Source organism: Bactrocera neohumeralis, chromosome 6 (assembly GCF_024586455.1).
Source record: "Bactrocera neohumeralis isolate Rockhampton chromosome 6, APGP_CSIRO_Bneo_wtdbg2-racon-allhic-juicebox.fasta_v2, whole genome shotgun sequence".
NCBI classification, from domain to species: Eukaryota; Metazoa; Arthropoda; class Insecta; order Diptera; family Tephritidae; genus Bactrocera; species Bactrocera neohumeralis.
This window is the reverse complement of record NC_065923.1, coordinates 41,151,006-41,173,668: the sequence shown is the minus strand read 5'-3', so window position 1 is coordinate 41,173,668 and position 22,663 is coordinate 41,151,006. Positions and strand designations below refer to the sequence as shown.

The window sequence follows — 22,663 nt, the reverse complement described above, 5'->3', positions numbered from 1 at the left end:
ATGTTTCTAGTGTAAACACTGACGCTCTACGGCGGCGTTTGACTTTGTTTTCATTATGCGGCTTCTTTTTATAGCTTCGACCGGCAAAAGCTGCAAGTCTGCAAAATTTCTGTGCAGAATACGTTCCTTTTACGTTATCTCTTGGTTATGCTCAGCGAACATCCTTTGCTCTCCTCTCGCGCTGTTTAGTACATTTGAGCGTAAAACTTACTTATTTTATTTAAACACTGTTGTCGAATAATTAACCGCTCAGGGTTGCCATAAGTTGGTTTACTAAAAATAAATATTTATTATCACATTTATTAGATATCAAAGCAATATACATATACCACTTTTTTTGACTGTTTCGTATATTTTAAAAACAGCAAATCGCGTATTTGGATAGTTCCAAATAAAGACAAGTCTATAAAGATCACTATTTAAAAATGTTAATCTGACAACTCGAGGGTATAGCTTTGAAAACAAGAGTTTCGAATCAAAAATCAAGGTTATGTTGACAGTTTTTTCGATTATCGAGGTGCAGTGCACCCCGAATTCCTTCCGACAGGTAAAACTGTCCACCAGGAATACTACTTGAGTGTTATGCGCCGTTTGCGTGAAGCTATTCGTGAAAAGAGGTCTGAATTAGGGGGCAATAACTCTTGGTTTTTGCACCATGATAATGCACCGTCGCATACTGAATTGATTCTTCCTGTGTTTTTGGCCAAAGTTTCAACTCATATCGTGCCGTAACAACCGTGTTCTCCTAATTTAGCTCTGTGTGACTGCTGGCTATTCGGCAAACTCAAACGACCACTTCGGGGAAACCGTTTTGAATCAATTGAAGGTATTAAACATGAATCACTACACTCATTGAAGGCTATTCCGGAAATTGGCTTTAACAGTTGTTTTGAGGTTTAGAGAAAACGTTGACACAAGCGTATTGTGGCCAAAGAGGATTACCTTGAAGGGGGCGCTTGTCTCTCTGAAAGAAATAGATTTTAATAAATTTAAATTAAGAATTATAAAATTTGGTGTAGTTCGCATCAACTTAGAAGATAGGATAGTAAAAACAATTCATAAATAAAAATACAGTGAATGCTCTATTAAATGGACGCTCTATTAAACGGACAACTCTATTAACCGGCCGAAAGGCTGGTAACCAGACGTTGAGAAATCAGCCTAAAATTCGTTATTTCTTCCAAATAAATTTCTTTGTATGAACATATTCAAAATTAAACCTCAAGTACAATCCCTTCGATTCTTATATCGAAAAAATGTTTTCGCCTTTATTCGAAATTAAAATTTTCACTGTATTGAATAGCTTATTATATGAATAATAGTATAAAATCTATACCACAGCAATGCGTAGTTGTATCCCCTAGTATGTATATAAAATATGTAAGCACCTACGGCTTATTCTAGTAGACTAGAATTTTTAAAATTTCTAAAATATTTTTATAGGATTTATAGTTTAGAAATAAAAAAAAATCGATTTTTGATGTTGTTTCAGCCAATCGCCATTTTGTGAAAAAGAATTAAGACTTTTTCTTTGTCTATATATAAATCAACTTAATTCTAGCTTAATTCAATTCCTTTTTTTGTTTTCAGTTTGCTAGTAGATGCGAAATTGTGAGTATGGTCACGTGCTATTTTTTTGTGACTTCTCACTTTATCAGCTGCCAGTCCTTGACTTTAAAATTTTTATTTTTGTTTTTTTTTTTTTTATGTTTTCCGTATTCTTGAAAGGTTAATAAATATCTAATAAAGAAATTGATAGTGTAAATATTTAGAGAATTTTTTAGTCCAAAAATTAAAAAAAGTCTAACATTTTCTTCTTTCATTATTCGGTAGTCTAGATATTCAAAAACATCGCCCTAACATTCGACACAGCAGCTCTAGTTCCAATCAGCTGATTTGCTTGAAATATGGCATGAATATTTTCTAAACATTTTTCAATCACGCAAAGCAACAAAAGTGAAAAAAGTAAGTTTGTAATATTTTTAACAAATTAGGAAGCATTAAGAAAGTAGTAAAAAAATTGATCTTTAGTTTGGAGCAACTCCCATTTGATGAAAAAGTATTTTTTCAGTTTTACAACTTCTTGCAATAGCGACGTTAGTACTTATACTAGAATACATCAATACTTTATTTTTAAGATGACCACAAACGTAGACATTTTGGCGACGAGGATACGATATTTATTCACATTCTACATGAAGGCGCATAAAAAAATTATAGTAAAAGTATTGAATTCTTTTTGGTTATTAAATGCCAAAAAATAATCGAAATTTGGGCCTCTAGACTGCAATACCCCCTCAACTGCATTTTTTTAAGGCACCAAATTAGCCAAAATTCTTACCTTTAGACTAAAATACGCCCCTAAGCAGCACTTTATACACTTTTTTGACTTAAAGAACACTTTACATCTTAGCAAATATTGTTTAGTTGCTTGAATTCTGAAAAAAGGTGGAAAAACGTCAACTTGGATTGCTTCAAAGCTAAAATACACAAACAAATTTAATTCAAGATCTTGATTTTGATTGTTCAGATTAATATAACAATCTTGATACACATTTCTTGACCCAAATAAGGGTTGTTCTTTAAAGTATTTACATCACTGTTTTAAATTTTAAATGCTAATTCAAGTTAGCTATAATTCTGTACGAGCACAGGTTTTTTGAGGTTTAGTTCTGCGAAAAATGAAGAATTTTCGTATTAATTAATTTTTAATTTTTCTTGTGAGAAGTTTTATTTAAAAATATTGCCAGCCACAACTCATAAAAAATCAAAAATCATATAATATAAAGTATTTCGTTCTACTTTTTGGACTATGCCTCTCTTCAAAACATTCTCTTTATTGTAAAACGCTCAACAATTCAAACTCGCAAACGTTCTCAAATGATGTCGCTGCATTTCTGGTTGCTCTCAGGAGTCATTGTCCTTTCATACACAGCTTCTGCAAAACAGTTTCACTTGCATTGAAAGGTTGAAAGTAAACCATTATAAACTACCTACCGCATATGGATATATATATAGATATATATAGATATATACAGATATTATACATATTATACTAGAAAATTATGGCGAGGTCCATAAAATTACGGAGAGTACGAGCTAGGTACATAAGCATAAGCATGCCAGCACTTAAGTATCTATATAAGAATTTTGCGGTGTATGCTCGCAGGAGGAAAGAAAAAATATTGGCACGGATGTTCGTTTCATTTCATATCGAATTGCTTTGCTGAAAATAGCATGATCATTAAAATTTCATGAAGCAACTTAAAAAGGGTTTACAAAGGGTGCTTGTCTGGTTGTGCAGGTTGTACACTAAAAAAGTTGCTCTTAACGTAATTTGAGTTGCCTTTTGGAAAAACTTTTACATTATTGATACTATTATTAAATATTTGAATACGTGTGTAAACCATTAAAAGTAACTCATACGCAGTGTTGGGTATATTTGACTATTTGACCATGGCGTATGAGTTACTTAAAAAAGCCAAAAATATCACATATTTTGATAAATCACCACAACAGGCAATCAGTACATTATATAAAATGAAGCGAGACAGACATATTTATATATGTCGATATGTATTCTGATAAACTGAGTAGTTTGATATTGTAGTTGGTAACAATGGTTGCAGAGCATAAACGCAGTGAGAGGCAACTACAATATATTTAGGATTTCATTTAACTCTGGTTGGAGCGTAGATCCAATTGGTATTGGTAATATAGTATTTTCAAAAAATGGGTGGTTGTAGCAGGTTTCTAAATGTTAGTCAATATGTTGTGTTAGTGGAAAATAATTTTGGTCTGTTTTTCAGCAATTCGGCGCCGAATCGTCATCGAGCAGTACCTTGCGAACCGTACTCATGTCGTTATAAGGTGGTTTTAAATAGAGAAGCTACAAAGGTAGGCCGAAAGGGGCCACACATTTTCTCTTTAGTAATATTTGCCATTTTGTCATAGAAAGATATACGATCCAACCGGAATTCGGAGTCAGTAGTCTCAACTTTAAGCGCGCTACGTCCAATTTATAGTTGTCACAATCGTCCTGTCAGATCAATAATTGAGCGTCTAGTGGAAAAATTTGAATCCACAGGCACAGTACAAAATGTTCCCGTGCCAGTGAAACAAAGAAGTGTCCGCAGTGTCGAGAATAATGCTGCCGCTAGCGCATCAATTGGAGAATACCCTCTCTGTGATGTCGTTGTGGCGAATTTTGCGAAAAGACCTTGAATTACATCCTTACAAGATCAAATTGATGCAAGAACTGCAGCAATTTGACCACTAGAATCGTCGTATGTTTGTGAGTTCGGCTGAGAAACAATTTGAAAACGATCCGGATTTTCATCGAAAAATCATCTTCAGCGATGGGGCTCATTTCTGGCTGAATGGCTTTGTCAATAAGCCAAGTTTAGTGAACGTGATTTCTCACGAAATGGCCCAGTAAAATGGCCGCCTCGGTCGTGTGATTTGACGCCGTTAGACTATTTCCTGTAGGGCTATATCAAATGTATGGTCCATGCCAACAAGCCAGCGACGATTGATGAACTTCGTATCAGTATCGGCCAATTTATGCTTGAGAACCGTTGAAAATTGGGTTCAGCGTAAGAAATGTACTCTCTCCGGAATAAATAATTTCATTGATATCCCAAGTCGTTTTTGTTTTATTCAAAAATTCTATATATTTTATTTAATTTTTTTCGATAATTAGGCAGTGCTGAAATATCTAAAGTATACCTATAAATTTTTGTTAAATTTCTTTATTTTAAATAATTAAAATGTTATATAAATATATAATATATACACTTATATAAGTGTGTATGTCAAATGTGCTACGTCATTCGCGAAGAACGCCAATGTGCAATAAATTACGCTAAGAACAATTGAATTTATTAAGCACTTGCACAACTGCACCTCCCACCAGTGGCACGGCCTCTCACACCGCACTTGCCACCCTATCAAAGCGTCTACATCAGCGACATTGTCCACGCTGCCGTGTCGCGACGACGACATGTCAACAAAGAAATGCGTCAATACAATAGGAAAGTGTATAAAAAGCACAAAGAAACAAATTATATTAGACATACGAATATGTGTGGAAAGGGGGGATAAACGTAGTAGATAAGAATAAATCAATTTGTTTGGCATTAAAAGAGATTAATGTAGTTGCCTGTTGCTCGCTGCACATTTAAACATCGGTGCGGTTGTATGCAGGTGTGTGTGCTTGTGTGCGTGTATACGTACTGGCAATGGGTGCAGCAATTAAGTAACTAGCAACACCGCTAAACCGCTAACGTTAACGCAATTGTAATAGCAACAAAAAAAACAAAGAAAAGTACGGAGTTGTTGAGCTGTTGACGTGTGGTCGGTTGCAGCGGAAGAAAAAATGCCGTTTGTAGTGGACATATATTGTTGTTGGCAGATATGCTTAGTGATTTGTGTATTGGACGTGTCTTCTGAGGTAAAATGATGCACTCGCTGTTATTTAATAGTTTACTCAAGGGCAAAGAGCCATACTCAACTGCGAATTAAATTGTAGTGCGGTTAAAATTTACCGTTAGAATTACCGTTAAGCACTTTTTAAAGCATTTTTTGTGGCTTCTTTAAATAAACTAAATGTAAATCACATTTTCTGAATTAAGTTAAAAACTGTTTTGCATCAAATGTCTTCTGCCGACACTGGTATTGCATTCCAACTCAAGTGAACTTTCAGGTTCCACTTCCCCTTTACCTTATATTAAAACAAGCATCAAAAAGTTATCGAAATATAACTTAGTACCAATAATATTTAGGATGTGGCAGCACTCACAAAAAATTACGCAGAACAAAAGCACTGACTATGTGAGGTGCATTGCTGCAAAGTGCAGTCTTAGGCTCAGGGAAGCTGGGCATATGAAGGGGTCCGAATATAGACACGCCAAAATTCTCTGCTCCTTCAACTGCAGAGGCTACTCGTGCCGGCTTTTTCACTGCTCCCACATCGACGAGGGATATGATAGGGAGGAGCCTCTGGAGTAGAGGCACAGTGAGCTATTTCACGGAAGGGTCGAAACTAGGAGGGAAGTTTGTAGGAGAAGTTATCAGTACGGAGCTCTCGCTCACCCATAGTTTCAGGTTACTGGATTTCTGTAGTGTCTTTCAGCCAAAGTGACTGCTATTATTCATTCTCTCCGACAGCAGAGCGACAATGTTAACGCAGAAGCTGTTAACTGTGTACTCAAAGTTAGAAGTGTTTGTATTCACTAGAGGCAGCAGCGAACTACTTCATCGTCAGACTCGTTTGGGTACCTGGTTATAGCGGAACCACTGACAACTGCGAAGCCGATGAGCTAGCCAGTGGAGACATTCTTGTCCGACTCACATCCGAGTGGGACTGAGTTGGATCTCAATTGGCGTCTTGCTTTCTAGTATCGGATCAATGATAAGCCGTATATCTCGTACAGCTCATCATTCCTTTTACTGCGGTACTCGCCGCAAAAGACCATAAATCTTCCGCAAAACCTTTCTCTCGAACACTCCTAAGGCCGACTCATCAGACGATGTCATTGTCCATATCTCCGCACTGTATAGCAGGACGGGAATAATGAGTGACTTATAGAGTTTGGTTTTTTTTTTGTTAAGAGAGTTCTTTACTTTTCAATTACCTACTCAGTCCAAAGTAGCACCTAGTTCCAAGATAGACGAAATTTTCTACGACTTCACAGTTATGACTGTCAACAGATTACTGTTTGTTGTCAGGAGATATTTCGTCATATCCTCGTTTACAACCAGACCCATACGCCTCGGTTCCTTATTCTTATTAGTATGGAGAAAGCATAAGTAATGGCGCGGATGTCGAGATTAATAATATCAATATTATCCGCGTACGCCAGCAGTGATGGTACCTTCTCTACGTAGCTCTGCACCTCGTATTATTTTCTAGATTGAAGAAGTCATCCGATAGGGTGTGCCCTTGTCTGAAACCTCGTTTGGTGTCGAAAGTCTTGAGAGGTCCTTCCTGATCCTGACGGAGCTTTTGGTGTTGCTCAACGTCAATTTTCACAGCCGTATTACTTTTACGAAGATACCAAATTCAGATATAGCGGCATAAAAGCAGTTCCGTTTCGTGGTGTTGAAGGCGGCTTAAAATCGACGAGGAGGTCATTTGTGATTTAGCGCATGGTGAAAATCTGCCCGATCGTAGATTTTCAAGGTCTAAAGTCACACTTATGAGATTCAATCAGTTTGTTGACGGATTGGCTTCAGAGTTTCACACAATACGCTCGATAATACCTTATATGCGGTATTAAGGAGGCTTATCACATGGTAATAGCCGCAGATTTCGGGGTCCCCTGTTGGTTGCTCATCTACCGGCGTAAATGCCAGAACTCGATGACTGAGTCTTTTTCCCACCAAATTACACCGAATTTGCGCTTCTTTATATAGCCGCTGTAGTAAGTGTCTTAAGGACCTACTCGTCTCCTGATGTTAGGTTTTACTTTTAATAGGACATTCATCAGTTGAGCATCGGAACCATTAGGGATCAGACTTTATACGTATATGCCCTTGTGTCGTAATCCTTTAGACGATTGCTGAGGTTGTCATGAGAAGTGGATGCTTTCCTCCGAGACTGTTGTTTCTTTTTATTTGGGAGAGCTTTCTAAGTGGTGGGTCGCAAACCCAGCGAAAAACTTCGGTAGACCATTAGTACCTATTAAGTCTCATGGACATTTATATGGCGAACCGTTTGATTTCAGGAATGCAATTAGACTGTAGCGAACACTTAAACCGAATATAGCGGATATTAAGTCAATCAATGGACTGATTATCTAATTTTGAAGATAATATATAAGTATACACATATATGCACCATAATGTAATTTCGTTTAACTAATGAGATAATAGATAATTGACGTGAAATGAATCTGATTTGCATCTCTTACATATTGGGGTAAATGAACTGTATGACCATATGCTTTGTACTGAGCCACTTTCGTTTAATTGTAATTAAGAAATATCACATATCAATTATAGGTGACTGAATTGGCCCTTAAACAAATATATAGATATGTGAATATACGAGTATACTTCTACATATGAGCGATGAACTTTGCAAAGATTATTTACTACATCTACAAAGTTTCAATACCGCCCACTCTCTTCCATGGTATTAATTTACTTTGTGTTTAAGTAGAGTTCATCATATTAAGTATCACTTATATACTATGTATGAATATCTGTACGTGTGTTTATATTGTATTGAATGTTCGGACATTCACCACAATTTTCAACTGCCAAGTGTATTAATTAGGGTGACATATGTACATACATATATACATATTTATTCAAGAACTGAAGCCGGTCGACCTTCTCAAGAGACACCGCTTCGCTCTATGGGCTTTTGAAAAGTTCCAAGAAGATCCGATGTTTTCGAGAAAAATTTTAGGCCAGTGGATTGGCCACTGTGACATTCTCCTGTGGAGATATGTGGATAATCCTGCATCGATTGTAGCAAAACATCACACGGCTCACTCACCAGTTACCAATGGAAATGTTCGAATGAGTTATCGAAAATTTTACTGAACGGATAGACGAAGCCGCGGCCAACACTTGAAAGACACAAGCTTCAAAAAATTAATGTAAAAGAATGTTTTTTCGAATGATAATATACATTCCCCATTAAATTTGAAGCTTCTTTATTTTTTCTTCTTATTTTTTCATGTAGAGAACCTCGAAATGGATCACTCTTAAGAACTGTGCCTTGTACAGCGGATTGCAGTAGCAAGAGGCATCTGTGGGCTATAAATTTTGAAAAACCGGGTGAGGCCTCGTACTCTAATTGGCTCAATGTACATATTTAATAAACCGCTTAAGGTAAAATTACTAAATTCGCTGAGGACATATGCCTCAAACACCAATCCCCCCATATAATTCACATCAGGATTTTCGAAAATCCTGCTGACTCCATACGATTTTTGGTGGTATGTGAGGTATCTTAATGGAACCCAAGGAACATTTTATTAGTATGTGGCATGTTGGTAATATATGGTATTGGCAAGAATTGATAAAATCGGGTCGATACTACCCCATACTCCCATATAATTATCCTATAATTACGAGGTGCGTTCCAAATTAAATAGGTCTTTTAAAACAAAACAGAAAAAATGTTATACACCCAAACAGAACATTTTTTTGGCAAAATCAATTTATTTTATTCAAAATAGTCTCCTTCTGCTTCAATACAGCTTTTTGCACGGTCCAAAAGCATTTTGAATGTTTTAGCTCGTTAGCCGGTAATGCCGCCAGTATGCCGGTGCAAGCCTTTTGAATGGCCTCTACGTCTGCATAACGCTTTCCTTTCATGGGCAAATGCATTCTTCCGAAAAGGAAGAAGTCGCACGGTGCCATATCAGGTGAATACGGGGAGTGGTTAATGGTTAAAATGTTATTTTTGTGATAATCGGTCACAAGCGTCGACCGGTGAGACGGCGCATTATCGTGCAAGAAACGCCAACTTTCATCTTCGCGATATTCGGGCCGAACACGTCGAATACGGCGCACCAAACGCTTCAAAACTCCAAGGTAGAATACCGCATTAACGTTTTGGCCGGATGGAACAAATTCTTTGTGGACAATACCCTTGGAATCATAAAAACAAATCAGCATTGTCTTCACTTTTGACTTCTCCATGTGCGATTTTTTGGGTTTCGGCTCGTCCGTTGTCTTCCATTCAGCACTCTGGCGTTCCGTTTCGGGTTCATATTAGAAACACCACGTTTCGTCACCAGTCACAATATTGTAAAAGAAGTGTTGGTCCTTTTTGACCTCTTTAATGATGTCCTTCGAATGTTGGATTCTGAACAATTTTTGGTTGTCAGTCAATTTGTGCGGAACAAACCGTGCACACACCTTTCGTAAGCCCAAATGTTCGGTCAAAATGCGAAAAACCGTTGTGTTGGAGATATTCAATTTAATTTCCATGAATTTCAATGATGATTTCGGCTGATTTTTAAAGAATTCACGCACAGTTTCGATGGAATTTCTGGTGATCACGGATTCTGATTGGCCCACATGTTGATCGTCATTTATGGCCTCACGACCACTTTGAAAACGTTGAAACCACTTGTGCACTCTGCTACGGGATAGGTAATCATCGCCATAAACTTGTTTCATCAATTGAAACGTTTCGGTAAAAGTTTTACCAATTTTAAAACAAAATTTAATGTTGGCACTTTGTTCGAAGCCCATTTTCGCACCGATAACACAAACATACTTACACTTAAAACGCAATAACTTCAATTCCAATCAATGAAATATCAGGAAATTCTCACTGCACAATTAATAGAGATAGCAGATTCTAACGCACCAGTCGACATGTAGATGGCGCCAGCAGGGGGCGCTAGATTCAAAAGGTCCTGTTTACTTTGGAAAACTCCTGGTATTTGAGTTTTTTTTAACAAACCTTATGAAGAATAAGTCCATCAGTGTGTGAATTGTGTAAAAAGTTAATTGAAAATACGTTTTTAAGTAGACCTGAGCAATTGAATGCAATCAGCTCATCCTTTCTCTGCCTCCAAAACTACTCAGATAATTGAATTATGTTCTTTCATCTGATTTTAAACCTTTAAGTTTGTCCAAATGTAATTTTTTGACTGGACAAGTTTTCTTAAAAATTTTGTGGTTCAGAGCCAAATTAGAATGGAATTAGTCTATATCTTGGTATTAACCTTATATCTCTGATATAAAGAATTTCGAAACTCTTGTTGACGTTTTCCACATTAACTCAATATGGTATATTATTATGTTATAAAATAAGTAGAAAGATTTTCAAACTGATGGCTGACTTTATACCTCATATATCGGCCAATATGTTAGTTATCTTAATGAAGAGAAGTGTTCGTCTCCGTGAGGAGACCAAACCAATTTTTGTAAGAAATTTACCAATTCTGTCATAAAAATCGTTCTCGAACGCATTCGCAGTAGTTTATGTCAAAGGAAATGAGTATAATGGTCAATAATAAATAATGTGCACCTTAATAGTATATATATATATATACATATATACATGCGTAAGAATATAAAAGCAAAATTGGCTGATCATATGTCATTTGCCAATGAACCATGGTAATTGAATACAGTTAATTGATAATGATAATAGATATATTCATACGCATATGTTGAACGCTTACTGTAAAGCCATACGTTGGATTTGCGATATATGTATATGTATTTCTACGGCAACGCCCACACTTTCTACTAATAATAATAAATGAAATCCAGATTTTGACCGGAGACGCAAACCTGTTGCACCGCGATTTATTTGTATTTGTTTTAACTTTTATGTATCAACCGACGTTGCTTACTTTTGTGTAAAATTAGATTGGCTGCGCAACAGCTTGACCAACTGTTTAACGTGCATCAACAACAGACCAATCACTCAGGCAATAAACTCTTTATAATCCACGCATTTCACGTGTGCAAATGTTATTCACTTTTGGCGCTTTGTTTATGCATTTTTTGATACCGCAAAGCAAGCAGCAGGAGAAGACACTAATGTACATGCATATGTATATGTATACATAGGTAATCTGCAGACGGTAAGTCAAGAGCAAATACTTCAAATGTTTTTTGTAACCGAAAATTCCATATTCTTTCAACTTGCAAGGGTCGAAGGCAGGATTTTGTCTTCGGAAGTTGATAAAATTTAACTTTAAAAAATTTAGCATATGAGTTAAACATGCAGTATTCGATGAAATCGTGCATAAATTGAAATTACATTTGGTACCTTCTTGACTTACGGGGTTTGTCCGGAAAGTAATAAGGCTGAGTTGATTTAAAAAAGTTTATTCAACGAATCGTTACAATTATTTAAAGAAATTCAAAATAGGAATTTCACGGAAAGCATTCTCCAGAATAGCCTTGAGAACCGAGTTGCATGCTGCTTGAATCCCCTCTGACGTCTTAAAATGCTTGGCTTTCATCGGCCTTTTCAGGCAAGTAAACAGAAAAATGTCCGGAGGCCACATCTGGGCTGTATGACGGCTGCGAAAGCTTTGGGATGCCGACCTTGGTTAGGTAGATGTTCACAAGAAAGGCGGTGTGGGTCGGGGCGTTGTCGTGGTGCAACTTCCAATCGGTTGCGATGTCTTATCGGATCCCATTGACTCTTCATTTGAGTCTCTTGAGGACTTCCACGTAAGACTTGGCGTTGACGGTTTGTCCGGGAGGAACAAATTCATGGTGGACGATGCCTTTGATGTGCACATGAGTCAGATTGTCGTTGTCTTCATCAACGACCTCTTCCCGGCCCAACAAAACAAAAAGGTCTGGTACCACCGAAACACACCACTTCTTGCTAAAGCAACATCTGTGTAAGCGTGCTCGATCACATCAAACATCTTAGTCGCAAATTACCGCGTTTCACATAGAATTTAATCACGTAACGAACGCTTCATTTTCGGCTTGCACTACTCACAGAAACACGTCGCGCGAAAATGTTTGTCCTGACTCTCCAGATGCTCGGAGACAGCTGACCAGCCGCTCGTTCGTTAGCTAGGAACGGCCTCTACCGAATCCAAGGTCGTGCTGGGAGACCTGCGCCTTCGACAAACACCGACAATGTGACTCGTTTGCGCAAAGTTTTGAGCTTAGACCGTCGACGTGTAATTGCCCAGATGTTAAATTTATCAAAATCTGTGGTTCATGACGTTGTGACGGAGCACTTGAACATGCGCAAGGTGTGCGCGAAGATGGTCTCACAAGTACAATTTGAACATGTGTGAAAGTGATCCCCAATTTTTGAATAACAATATCACAGGTGAGAAATCATGTATCTTTGAGTATGATCCCGAGACAAAGAGGCAATCTCCCGAGTTCTCTGAGCATTTTGAGATGACAGAGAGGATCCAATCAGCATGCATCTCATCTCTCATGGTTATTCCGGAGAATGCCTTCGGTGAAGCCATCAATGCTTGGAAATCGCGCTGGCAGCGCTGCATCGACGCAGAAGAAGCCTATTTTGAAAGTTTTTTAAGAATTGTAACTATTTTTTTAAACCGTCTCAGTCCTATTACTTTCCGGACAAACCTTGTATTGCAAGAGTATTATGAATGAAATTAGTTAATAGTTTGTTACATCCTTAATATAAAGATTTATGGTTCTTTGATAGACCTTTTCTCAAACATTTAATGTACTATATTCCATTTCATGTCTGTACAAGTTGATTTTATATTACATACTTATGTCTTATTTGAAGATGATTTTAATATAAATAAGCGCGGACACGAAGTAACGGAACTAAGAGAATCAATGACCTATAATACATATAAATAATTAAGATAGCAAATCCATGCGAACCGGCATGCTTATAGAGCAGGCATATCGACCAATACTGCTCTGTACCAGCTAACCTTTGAGATACAGAGTTCGCTCTAAAAAGGTGAGGTAATGTTATGCGAATTCCTAGACATCGAAGTTGTCTTTAACAACACGTCTTACACGAAGGTAGCAAGAGCACTGGTGCGCTGATGCATAGAGGCCGTACTGCCCACCGGAATAGCTGAAACCACATAGGAGATACTAATATTCGTCTTCGCACTATCTTCCCTGTTTTAGAGCCTCGTTGTGGATGAATTACTTGTGTTGCTAACTAACAATGGAATCCGCTGTCAAGGTCAATAAGCTGTCCGCTTATTATCATAACCAGAGGAAAATTTGAGGACACAGGGAATGTTGGACTAAACATCAACCCCTGGAAGTCGACTATCGTCGCGTTTACGAGACGCAAGTCTCTGCCTGGCCTAAGGAACCTAACACTCGAGGCAAAGAGATAAAGATGATTAATATGGTCAAATATCATGGTCTCACGCTGGATTCTACTCTGCAGTTCGTAGCGAAACCGAAGGCACTTATGACGTGCAATCGGCTTTGTCGGTTGATTTCGGGGTTGCAAGCCAAAGATTGACAAATGGTTGTGCACCATTATCGTGATACCGAATATGGAGGGGTGGTTTGGGCTCCAGAAGTATGACAGACTTCGGTAGAACTATGAAAACAGCAATGACTCTCCTGTGTCAACGTGTCGAGTGCTATGGTTACATGCCCGACGACGGCACTTAAAGTTTTGGTGGAACTCACGTCACTTCACCTAGTAATCGGTCAAGTCACCAAACAGTCTAAAAGACAGCAGGAGGGTCTGGAAGAGGTAACGTTATATCTTCTAAACGCATGAAAGACCTCAGTGGCGAAATACTACTGGCTCTTCTCCTTAGAGATAGCATTACCAAAAGGGTTAACTTCACTAGGAACTTTAAAGTTATCTTCAGCAGTAAGGCCGAATAGAGCGATTCCGCCCTCGAGCAATTGCTTATGGACAGTACCATCAAGTGGTACACCGACGGTTCGAAAACGTTGGCGCAGGACCACACACAAACCTCTCCATTCCAATGGGTAGTTGTCCAAGCATATTCCAAGCAGAGGTCTTTGCTATCAGTCGGTGTGTACAGTTAAACCTTCAACGCAACTATCGTAATGAACGTATAGATATACTAAGCGATAGTTAAGCGGCACTCAAAGTGATTTCTGCGTACGAGATCAAATCGCTATTGGCGCAGTAGTGTATAGAATGACTGAATAGTCTATCAGATCGTAACCAGGTGCACCTTATTTGGGGGTATGGTCACAAAGGCATAGCCGGGAATGAAATGGCTGAAGAACTTGGCCGCTCCGCAGCATCCACCAACATTCTAGAGCCGGAATCCATCATTGCGGCTGATCCCCACACCATAAAGGAATAAGGATGAAGCACTGGGTAGGGAAAAGCATTGGAAACAACTCCTGGGCATGTGCCATGCCAAACTGCTAATGGGTGGTTACAACCTTAAAAGCTTTAAATATATGATCAACCTCCAAAGGGAAAAACTAAGGCTACGTTTCGCTTTCTACACTGGCCATTGTAAGCTCAAGAAGTACTTATTTAACATGGGCCTAGTTTCTTGTGCGAATTGCCGGTTCTGCGACTTGGAGTCTGAAACACCAGAACAGCTGCTAATTGACTGCACAGTAGTCTGTAGGTGCAGCATAAAGGCCCTTGCCTCGATGTTTCCAACTTGGGTTCACATCGCCTCTTTAGTACCTAGCAGTATATTGGTATTTATCAAATAGATGGGGCTAGTTGAGACGTTGCTACCTAGGAAAGGGCGCAATAGACCCTAGGTCGCGTTGCAATCCTCATTTACTTATCTAATATAATCTTAGATACCAAATATGTATCCATTCACAGTTTCGTCGAGTTATTAATGTTGAATTTTTACACAACCGGTTTTAATATAAAGTTTTGCCAACACCGGGTATGCTTCCGGTATGGATCTTTGAAAATAGCGAGAGTATAAAGTTCGCGCCCTTCCTGTAATTAAATTTTTACTTTGATGTAACAAACTATTAACTTTCGTAGATTCTCTTCGTACTCCAGGACATTTACCTTCAAAATAGATATTACGAAAGGTTTAAATTATTAATACACTTCATTACTATAAGCATTTCGGAGACTGAACCAGCAAAAATGCCTTCTAAACAAGCAGCTCATTATGATTTAAATACGCCAAACTGCATACGATGCGATACAGAAGTTCAAAGTATTACGTCAAAGAGGACCTTAGATGCGGAATTCTGAAAATACATTTATACCATGAAAATGTCCATGTAAATGCCCTTTCGTATATATGCCAATTTGGCATTCACTTTAGCAGCAGTCGGTTAAAGGTTATATGCAAATACATGGCTACTATTTTCAGCCTCAAGCGGCAACAAACTACAAACCCGCAATGTCTTATGTACTACGAGACCATGTACATAATTTATATATACCATTATATGTATATGTATATGTACATTGATAATATAAGCGAAACACAATCGACGCGAAGTGGCGAGAACCTTCAAAACAGCGGGGCAAAACTATTTGTGGGCCCACAACCGGTCTGGGAAATATTCAAATTCTATGCCACCAAATATGTTATACGAGTGCGTATGACACTGTCAAATAGTTGTCATTCCGGTGGCAAGGAAATGTTTGTCGTCATACGTTAACTGCGCTAAGTTGGATCGAAAAAGGTAAATAAGGTCGACCGCAAGTCCTTCACAAGTGCATTGCATTCGGTAAGGCATGGAGGATATGCCAACCAAAGGCGAAAATTTTGTGTGTCAGTGGAGTGTGTCGGTTGATAAACACATTCTAAGTAGTTGTTGTTGTCGATGACGTGCTGTGTTTTCATTGCTACAACTGTACCCTATGGAACGACGAAGTGTTCCCACAACAAATGCAAAGCACTGAGTGCGCATGCGTTGCGCTGGTATGAGCGAAATGAGCGCGAAGCAAAGCAAGAGCGCGATTTAGAGCGCAAAGGCACTATTTGAAGAACTTCAAACAGTTGGAGGTTTCAGCAAGTTCGCTGCGTAAAGCTTTTTTAGTTGCTTGAAGCATGTTGTAAATTAAAAATGGATTTGCTCAGTATAGAGATGAAGTAATCGGACTAATATTTTTTAGAATTTAAAAAATACAAAACTTTAGAATCTAAAAAATGCCAAAAATATACGTTTTCCTAATTTTTAATTTTTTAGAATTGTTAGATATAAGAGTTTTACGATTTTTATACCTAATTGTTAATTTTTTGCTATTTGAAATCATCCAGAAAGTATGCTAGGAATTCACAATAATTTTGTTCGCTGGAATTTAGACCATTTCGAGATTTTTTTTGCTAAAAAAGTATTATAGATTGAAAAAGCACTGTACAAAAAGTATTTTAGCTTATCTTAAGTGGAGCTGAGGTGATGTTTGGACACTTATACTCAATTCTTTTAAGATGCTTCTCTATTTAAAGTCTCACGGAGGAAATATTTGGTGTATATAATTTTTTTGAATATAAAAAATAAAATATATAGTCACTTAAAATGAAAAATAACGTAACATCAGTTTTCATAGGTTTATAGATGAAGGAAAAACGATATAATAATAAAAACATTTATAAGAAAGAAAATTTGTTTTGGTTATAAATTGGTTATATAATGGTTATATATTGGTTACATAGTGGTTTTTTCTGAGAGTGGAAGCTTGAAATTTTACGATGTTACATATATTGGATTGTCAAATATCTCCCTTTCGCCTTTTTTTTTTTGAATTTCGCGGCTAAGTATAAAGCGTTACATAGCTTGTATCTGGCAATACTATACACCTTTGAAAGGTCTTGACATAACCTACAAAACGACGCTATGCATAATTAGTTTGGATATTGCGTTCAACAGTTACAGACGTGTAAACATGGAGTTCACTAACGCCGAAATTAGCGCTATTTCAAAGTTTTCCTTCTTTAAAGGCAAATCCGCTAGAGAAACGTTCCGTGAGATTAATGTTGTTTTGGGGGATATTACTCCATCACTTCGATCTGCGGACGAATGGTTTCGACGATTCAGAGCAGGTGATAACGACACAATGGATAAGCCACCCGGCGGAAGACCTGTGATGACGAATACCGATCAAATCAAGGAAAACATCGTATTAGACCGGCATGTGGCATCTCATGACATCGCTAAGAAGATGGAAGTTAGTCACCAAACCATTTTAAACCATCTGCAGAAGGCTGGATACACAAAAAAGCTTGATGTTTGGGTGCCGCATGATTTTACGAAAAAAAAACTTCTGGACCAAATCAACGCCTGCGATATGCTGCTGAAACGGAATAAACTCGACCCATTTTTGAAGCGGATGGTGACTGGCGACGAAAAATGGATCACATACGACAATACCAAGCGAAAACGGTCGTGGTCGAAGGCCGGTGAATCGTCGCAAATAGTGACCAAGTCGGGATTGACGGCCAGGAAGGTTTTGCTGTGTGTTTGGTGGGATTGGAAAGGAATCATCCACTATGAGCTGTTCCTATATGGCCAGACACTTAATTCTAGCATCTACTGCGAACAACTGGACCGCTTGAAGCAGGCGATCGACCAGAAGCGTCCAGAATCGGCCAACAGGAAGGGAGTAGTGTTCCACCAGGACAACGCCAGACCACACACTTCGTTCATGACTCGTCAGAAACTACGGGAGCTCTGATGGGAGGTTTTATCACATCCATCATATAGCCCGGATATAGCGCCAAGTGATTACCACCTGTTCCTGTCCATGGCGAACGCCCTCGTTGGTGCAAAGTTGAACTCAAAAGAGGCTTGTGAAAAGTGGCTGTCCGAGTTCTTCGCAAATAAGTAGGGGGGCTTTTACGAGGGGAGTATTCTGAAGTTGCCGTCTAGATAGAAAAAGATTAACGAACGAAACGGCGCATATTTGAACTATATCCGATCACTGTAACACTTTTTAAAAAGGCGGAAGGGAGATATTGGACAACCTAATATAATATGATGTAGTGAATCGTAAGCAATAAAAAACTCAATCTCAATTTTTTGATGATACATTGTGCTTTATTTCAGTTGACGATATAATGTATATACAATTTTTTTAAATATTTATTGTTAAGATTGTCTTTAAAATATTTGACTATAAGCTTTAGCCTAAGAACGACAATTTTCTACGATAACAAATAAAGAAAGTTTTAACATTTTAACATTACTCGAATTTATTAAGCTTTATTATCGCTTGTTGTTAGTTTGCCTATTTTTATAACCAAAATAAAATTGAAGTGAGAAAATTCAGAAATGTTTACTTTTTAATCCAAAAAGTTATATAAAATTTTGTTCTCCTTGCTTTTGATATGCTTTTAGTGCCACTATCAGGATTCTATTATATACCCTTGTGTCGTTAGCCCAAAAATACACATTAAAAAATGTTTGTTTCGATGCATACTGTCGAAAGCCGCCATTTTGTTGTGCTTTCACGACTCAAAAATAAGTTTTTCAAAGACTTTAACCAATCAAAATGCGGTTTTGAATGATAACTGAATACGAAGAGATTGTAAAACATACAAAATTATCAAAATGCAAACAGAAAATCCATAAAAAAAAACCAAAATCGGTAGTTTTGACATTAAAAATAAAAAAAATAAAATAAAATAAAATCGTAATAGGAAGCACGCTTCGAAATAACACATCCTGGTAAAGCTGAAACGTGGTCAAATATCTAGTTCTTTGATATGAGAAAAGATTAACCATTCGTTTTAGCTTATAAGGGTTGCTTCTAAATGTATGCCTTGCAGTAAAGAATAAATCGCTGTTTTTAGAATGAATCGTTGTTTCCAATATGCGCTGCCCCTAAATGTATGCCTTTCAGTAAAGAATGAATTGCTGGTGCCAATTTGGGCTGCTCCTAAATGTATGCCTTGCAGTAAAGAATGAATCGAGAGGTTGTTGTATTTTTCAGAAATATAGCATTTATTCAGATATAATGTGAAGTAGCCAAAATAAATGGTGTAATTATTTAAATTTACTTATACTAAAAATTTGTCTACGTGTTAATTATCTATAAATAATTAATTAAATATAATTTAAAATTATTTAGAATAATTGAATATACATCGATTTTTAAACTATTTGATAGTTGAATACTTTTCCTTGTAGTAATGGAAGAAATCTTTGAACTTTTCAGTGCTTTTTCAATAAAGTGTTTGTTTTTTTAGTTTGAATTTAATTTCGTTTTCCGCTTTCTTTTGGAAAAAAATATGCAGCTTTGAATGGAAGAAATTTTGCAAACTTTTACATTGAGTTTACTTAACAGACTACAATACACCCACTAGGTGTTTGGTGTACATTTATATACAATACATTTTATGTTTTACATGCTTCATACATTTCAAATCTTTAGACTCGAGGCACTGCGATTTCCATTATTATGTCTTTGGTTTCATAAACCAAACCTTATTCCTTCGAGCTTATACTTAGGTGCTTACAAGTAACTACGGGTTAAACTAATCACTTATGTACACTTAACGGTATTATTATTTTCTGTTATGAATTACAAGTCTTTTGCAGTTGTTATTTGGAAAAAAAGTTCGACTTCTCCAAAGCTACAAATCTCTACGAACTATGATACTTAGATAGTCAGCCTCTTTTTCGATACGTCTGTGTTTTTGTATACATAGTGTATATATGTATGCATATTTCATGTACATAGTGCACACATTTGCATACGCATAACTAACGCCAACCCAACGTCACCCCCTAATGCATTGCATATGGCGAGCAGACGGTGTAGCGCGGCACACGCGAGTAGAGGCCGGACATGCCCTTCATGTAGACATAATGCACTGGCGGCCGCAGTATGCTCTGCTGCTTCTTATCCTTCTTCTTGCTGCTCGCGCTGTTGCTGCTTTTACCGCCGCCGCCGCCGCTGCTGCTGCTGCCACTGCTGCTGCTGCGACTGCCGCTGGACGATGCCGACGATGACGACGTATTCGGCAAGCTGTGCTTCTTGTGCTCATGCTTGGCATTTCTGGCATTCAGATGGCCGGCTGCGTCATCAGCCTCCTTCGGTTTGGCATCCTTGAAGCAGCGCAACGGTGTGCTGCTGCACGACAACGACCTCATCGACGTGCTGCTGGCGAAATGGTTCAACATGCGTGTCACCGACGAGGCAATCGACAGCCGACTCAAGTGCAGACGCTTGTGTGTTGCTGGGTGCTCTTTTTGTTGTTGCTCATGACGCTGCTGATGCGCTGGTGCTTCATGCTTCAGACATTTACGCTTCTGCTTTTGTTCACAGCACTCCTCATGTGTGGAGCATTCATCATCGTCATCGCTGCTATTTGTATCCGTATTGTGACCGGAACTGCAGCTATGCGCCACATTGTTATTGGTGTGGTTGCTGTGCTGTTGCTGTTGCTGCTGTTGGTGGTAGATTTTCAGCGAGACGGACACATCTTCTTCGCCATCTGCGTCACCGTCAGCATTGTAGATGTCCACCAAGCAATCAACGTCGAACGAGCAAAAAGCTGGTGAACATGAGGAACCGCTGTACGCCGACGAGGAGAGTGTGTTGTGTGAGGCATGTTGCTGGTGATGCTTCTGTGTTTTCGGTTGCGTAGCGTAATCGTTGAGATCACCGCAAGTGAGATCTATGCTGGAGCCGGTGAGGTGAAAGCCCGTGTGTGAGCCGCGTTCATAGCTGAGCGAGAACGAGTCTGTCGAAGAGCTGGGCAAATCGTCTTGACTGTTGTAGATGTAACGCTGCAGTTGCTGTTGTGGTAAATGTCGTGCATTTTGCTGTAGAAAGGGGCAACCTAAATGCTTGCCGATGCAATTGAGAAAACCGCGCGTTGTCTTCTGATCGCGTGTTAATTTTGTTTTGGACATTTTGCTGTCGCTCGAGGAAGATGTGGATGAGTAGGAAACGGATTTGTGTGCGACATGCACGGGTGAAGCGGTTGTGTTTTTCGCGACGAACACCGATGAGTTGGATGTGCTGCTGGAAGATGATGTTGTGGGTTTGTTGAATTTCTGCGGCGTTAAATTATCCATTATGGCTTTGTTGGCGTTTAGCTTGTAACACTTTCACTTGACTTTTAGAGATATCAACAGTTCTTTGACTTTGTCAGTTAGAAACTTTGTTCTTATAGATTTTCTTAGTTAGAAACTTTGTTGTTAGCAACAAAATTCTCAAACACTTTATTTCTTGGCTTTAAAAGTTTTAGCGCATGTATTTTTAATCCAAATACGCTTAAGTTTTTTTTTGCTTGTGTGTAACACTTGCACTTTTTCCAAATTCTTGGTTTGATTTATTATTTGGTAAACAAACAATTGTTTTTGAGTTTCAAATATCAACGGTTTTGCTTTTCTCAAGTATATTCCGCAATTTGCACTGAGATATTTCAGCTTCGAAGCGCGACGAACATATGCCCGTTACCAGCAATGGGCAGCCTTTTTATACAGCAGCTGCCTCAGGGACACGTTCGTGTTGGTCCTCATTGCCGCCACTTCGTTGCGTTGGCCAACGTTGGAGCGAAGCTTATTTGCGTCGTATGCAACCTTCGCTGCCAGCCTGCGAGCCACATTCAATCGTAGCAATAACAGCAATAACAAGAACACTGCACACTATCGCATAGAAAGTTTCGAAGGCATTCAAGCTTCGTCTATGGCAAGCGACGAGCATGTGCCGACGAGCTTTGAGACAAAGCAACAAGTGTTCGTGAACTTTGCGCTCACACATGCTTTCCTCGTCGTATTGTTAGCCTTCGTATGCGGAACTCTTAAGGATCATACTATGGCATTTAGGATTGTCTAACGCAGCTTCACGTTCGCTGTGGCACACATCACATGTTGGACCACACAACGCATTTGACACTTTGCGCAGCGTCTTCGCGCGCGTAACGTGAATTTTTCCAAATGCCAGCAGCCAGCGCGGCCGTACAGGGAAATTCTCACATTTTCCAAACAAATTCCCGTGATGTTTGCGCGCTGTGCCACACATGTCACCGTCAGCCGTGTAAGACGCGTGCCGTCGATGTACAATGGTGCAACGGTGTTGCTGCATGCGCCGCCGGTACACAGCCAGCTTCTTGCAACTCTGGTGATGCAGTTTGACTTAACACGCAACTTGGCCGCAGTGCAGGCGGCCAACTATGCAATTATGTGCTAGCAAACGCTTATTACTCGGCAGCGTGACAGCGGTCATTGATTGGTCTGTGCGACACTCACGCTCGACACTCACGCCCGTGAAGAAAGTACGGTGTCGTGCGATTGTTTCGAGGTGTGCAAGCGT

General features: G+C 38.7%; 1 protein-coding gene across 1 annotated transcript; it reads right to left on the bottom strand.

The window, feature by feature from the left end:
- Positions 1-19,432: 19,432 nt before the first annotated feature.
- Positions 19,433-21,780, bottom strand: LOC126762858 (uncharacterized protein DDB_G0271670). Its single transcript, XM_050479900.1, has one exon. It carries the CDS (start codon positions 21,421-21,423, stop codon positions 20,128-20,130), a length of 1,296 nt encoding a protein of 431 aa, XP_050335857.1. The 5' UTR covers positions 21,424-21,780; the 3' UTR covers positions 19,433-20,127.
- Positions 21,781-22,663: the final 883 nt, after the last annotated feature.

Excerpts from the sequence above, each read along its gene's own strand:
- LOC126762858 (XM_050479900.1), bottom strand. The coding sequence starts at position 21,423 with ATGGATAATTTAACGCCGCAGAAATTCAACAAACCCACAACATCATCT.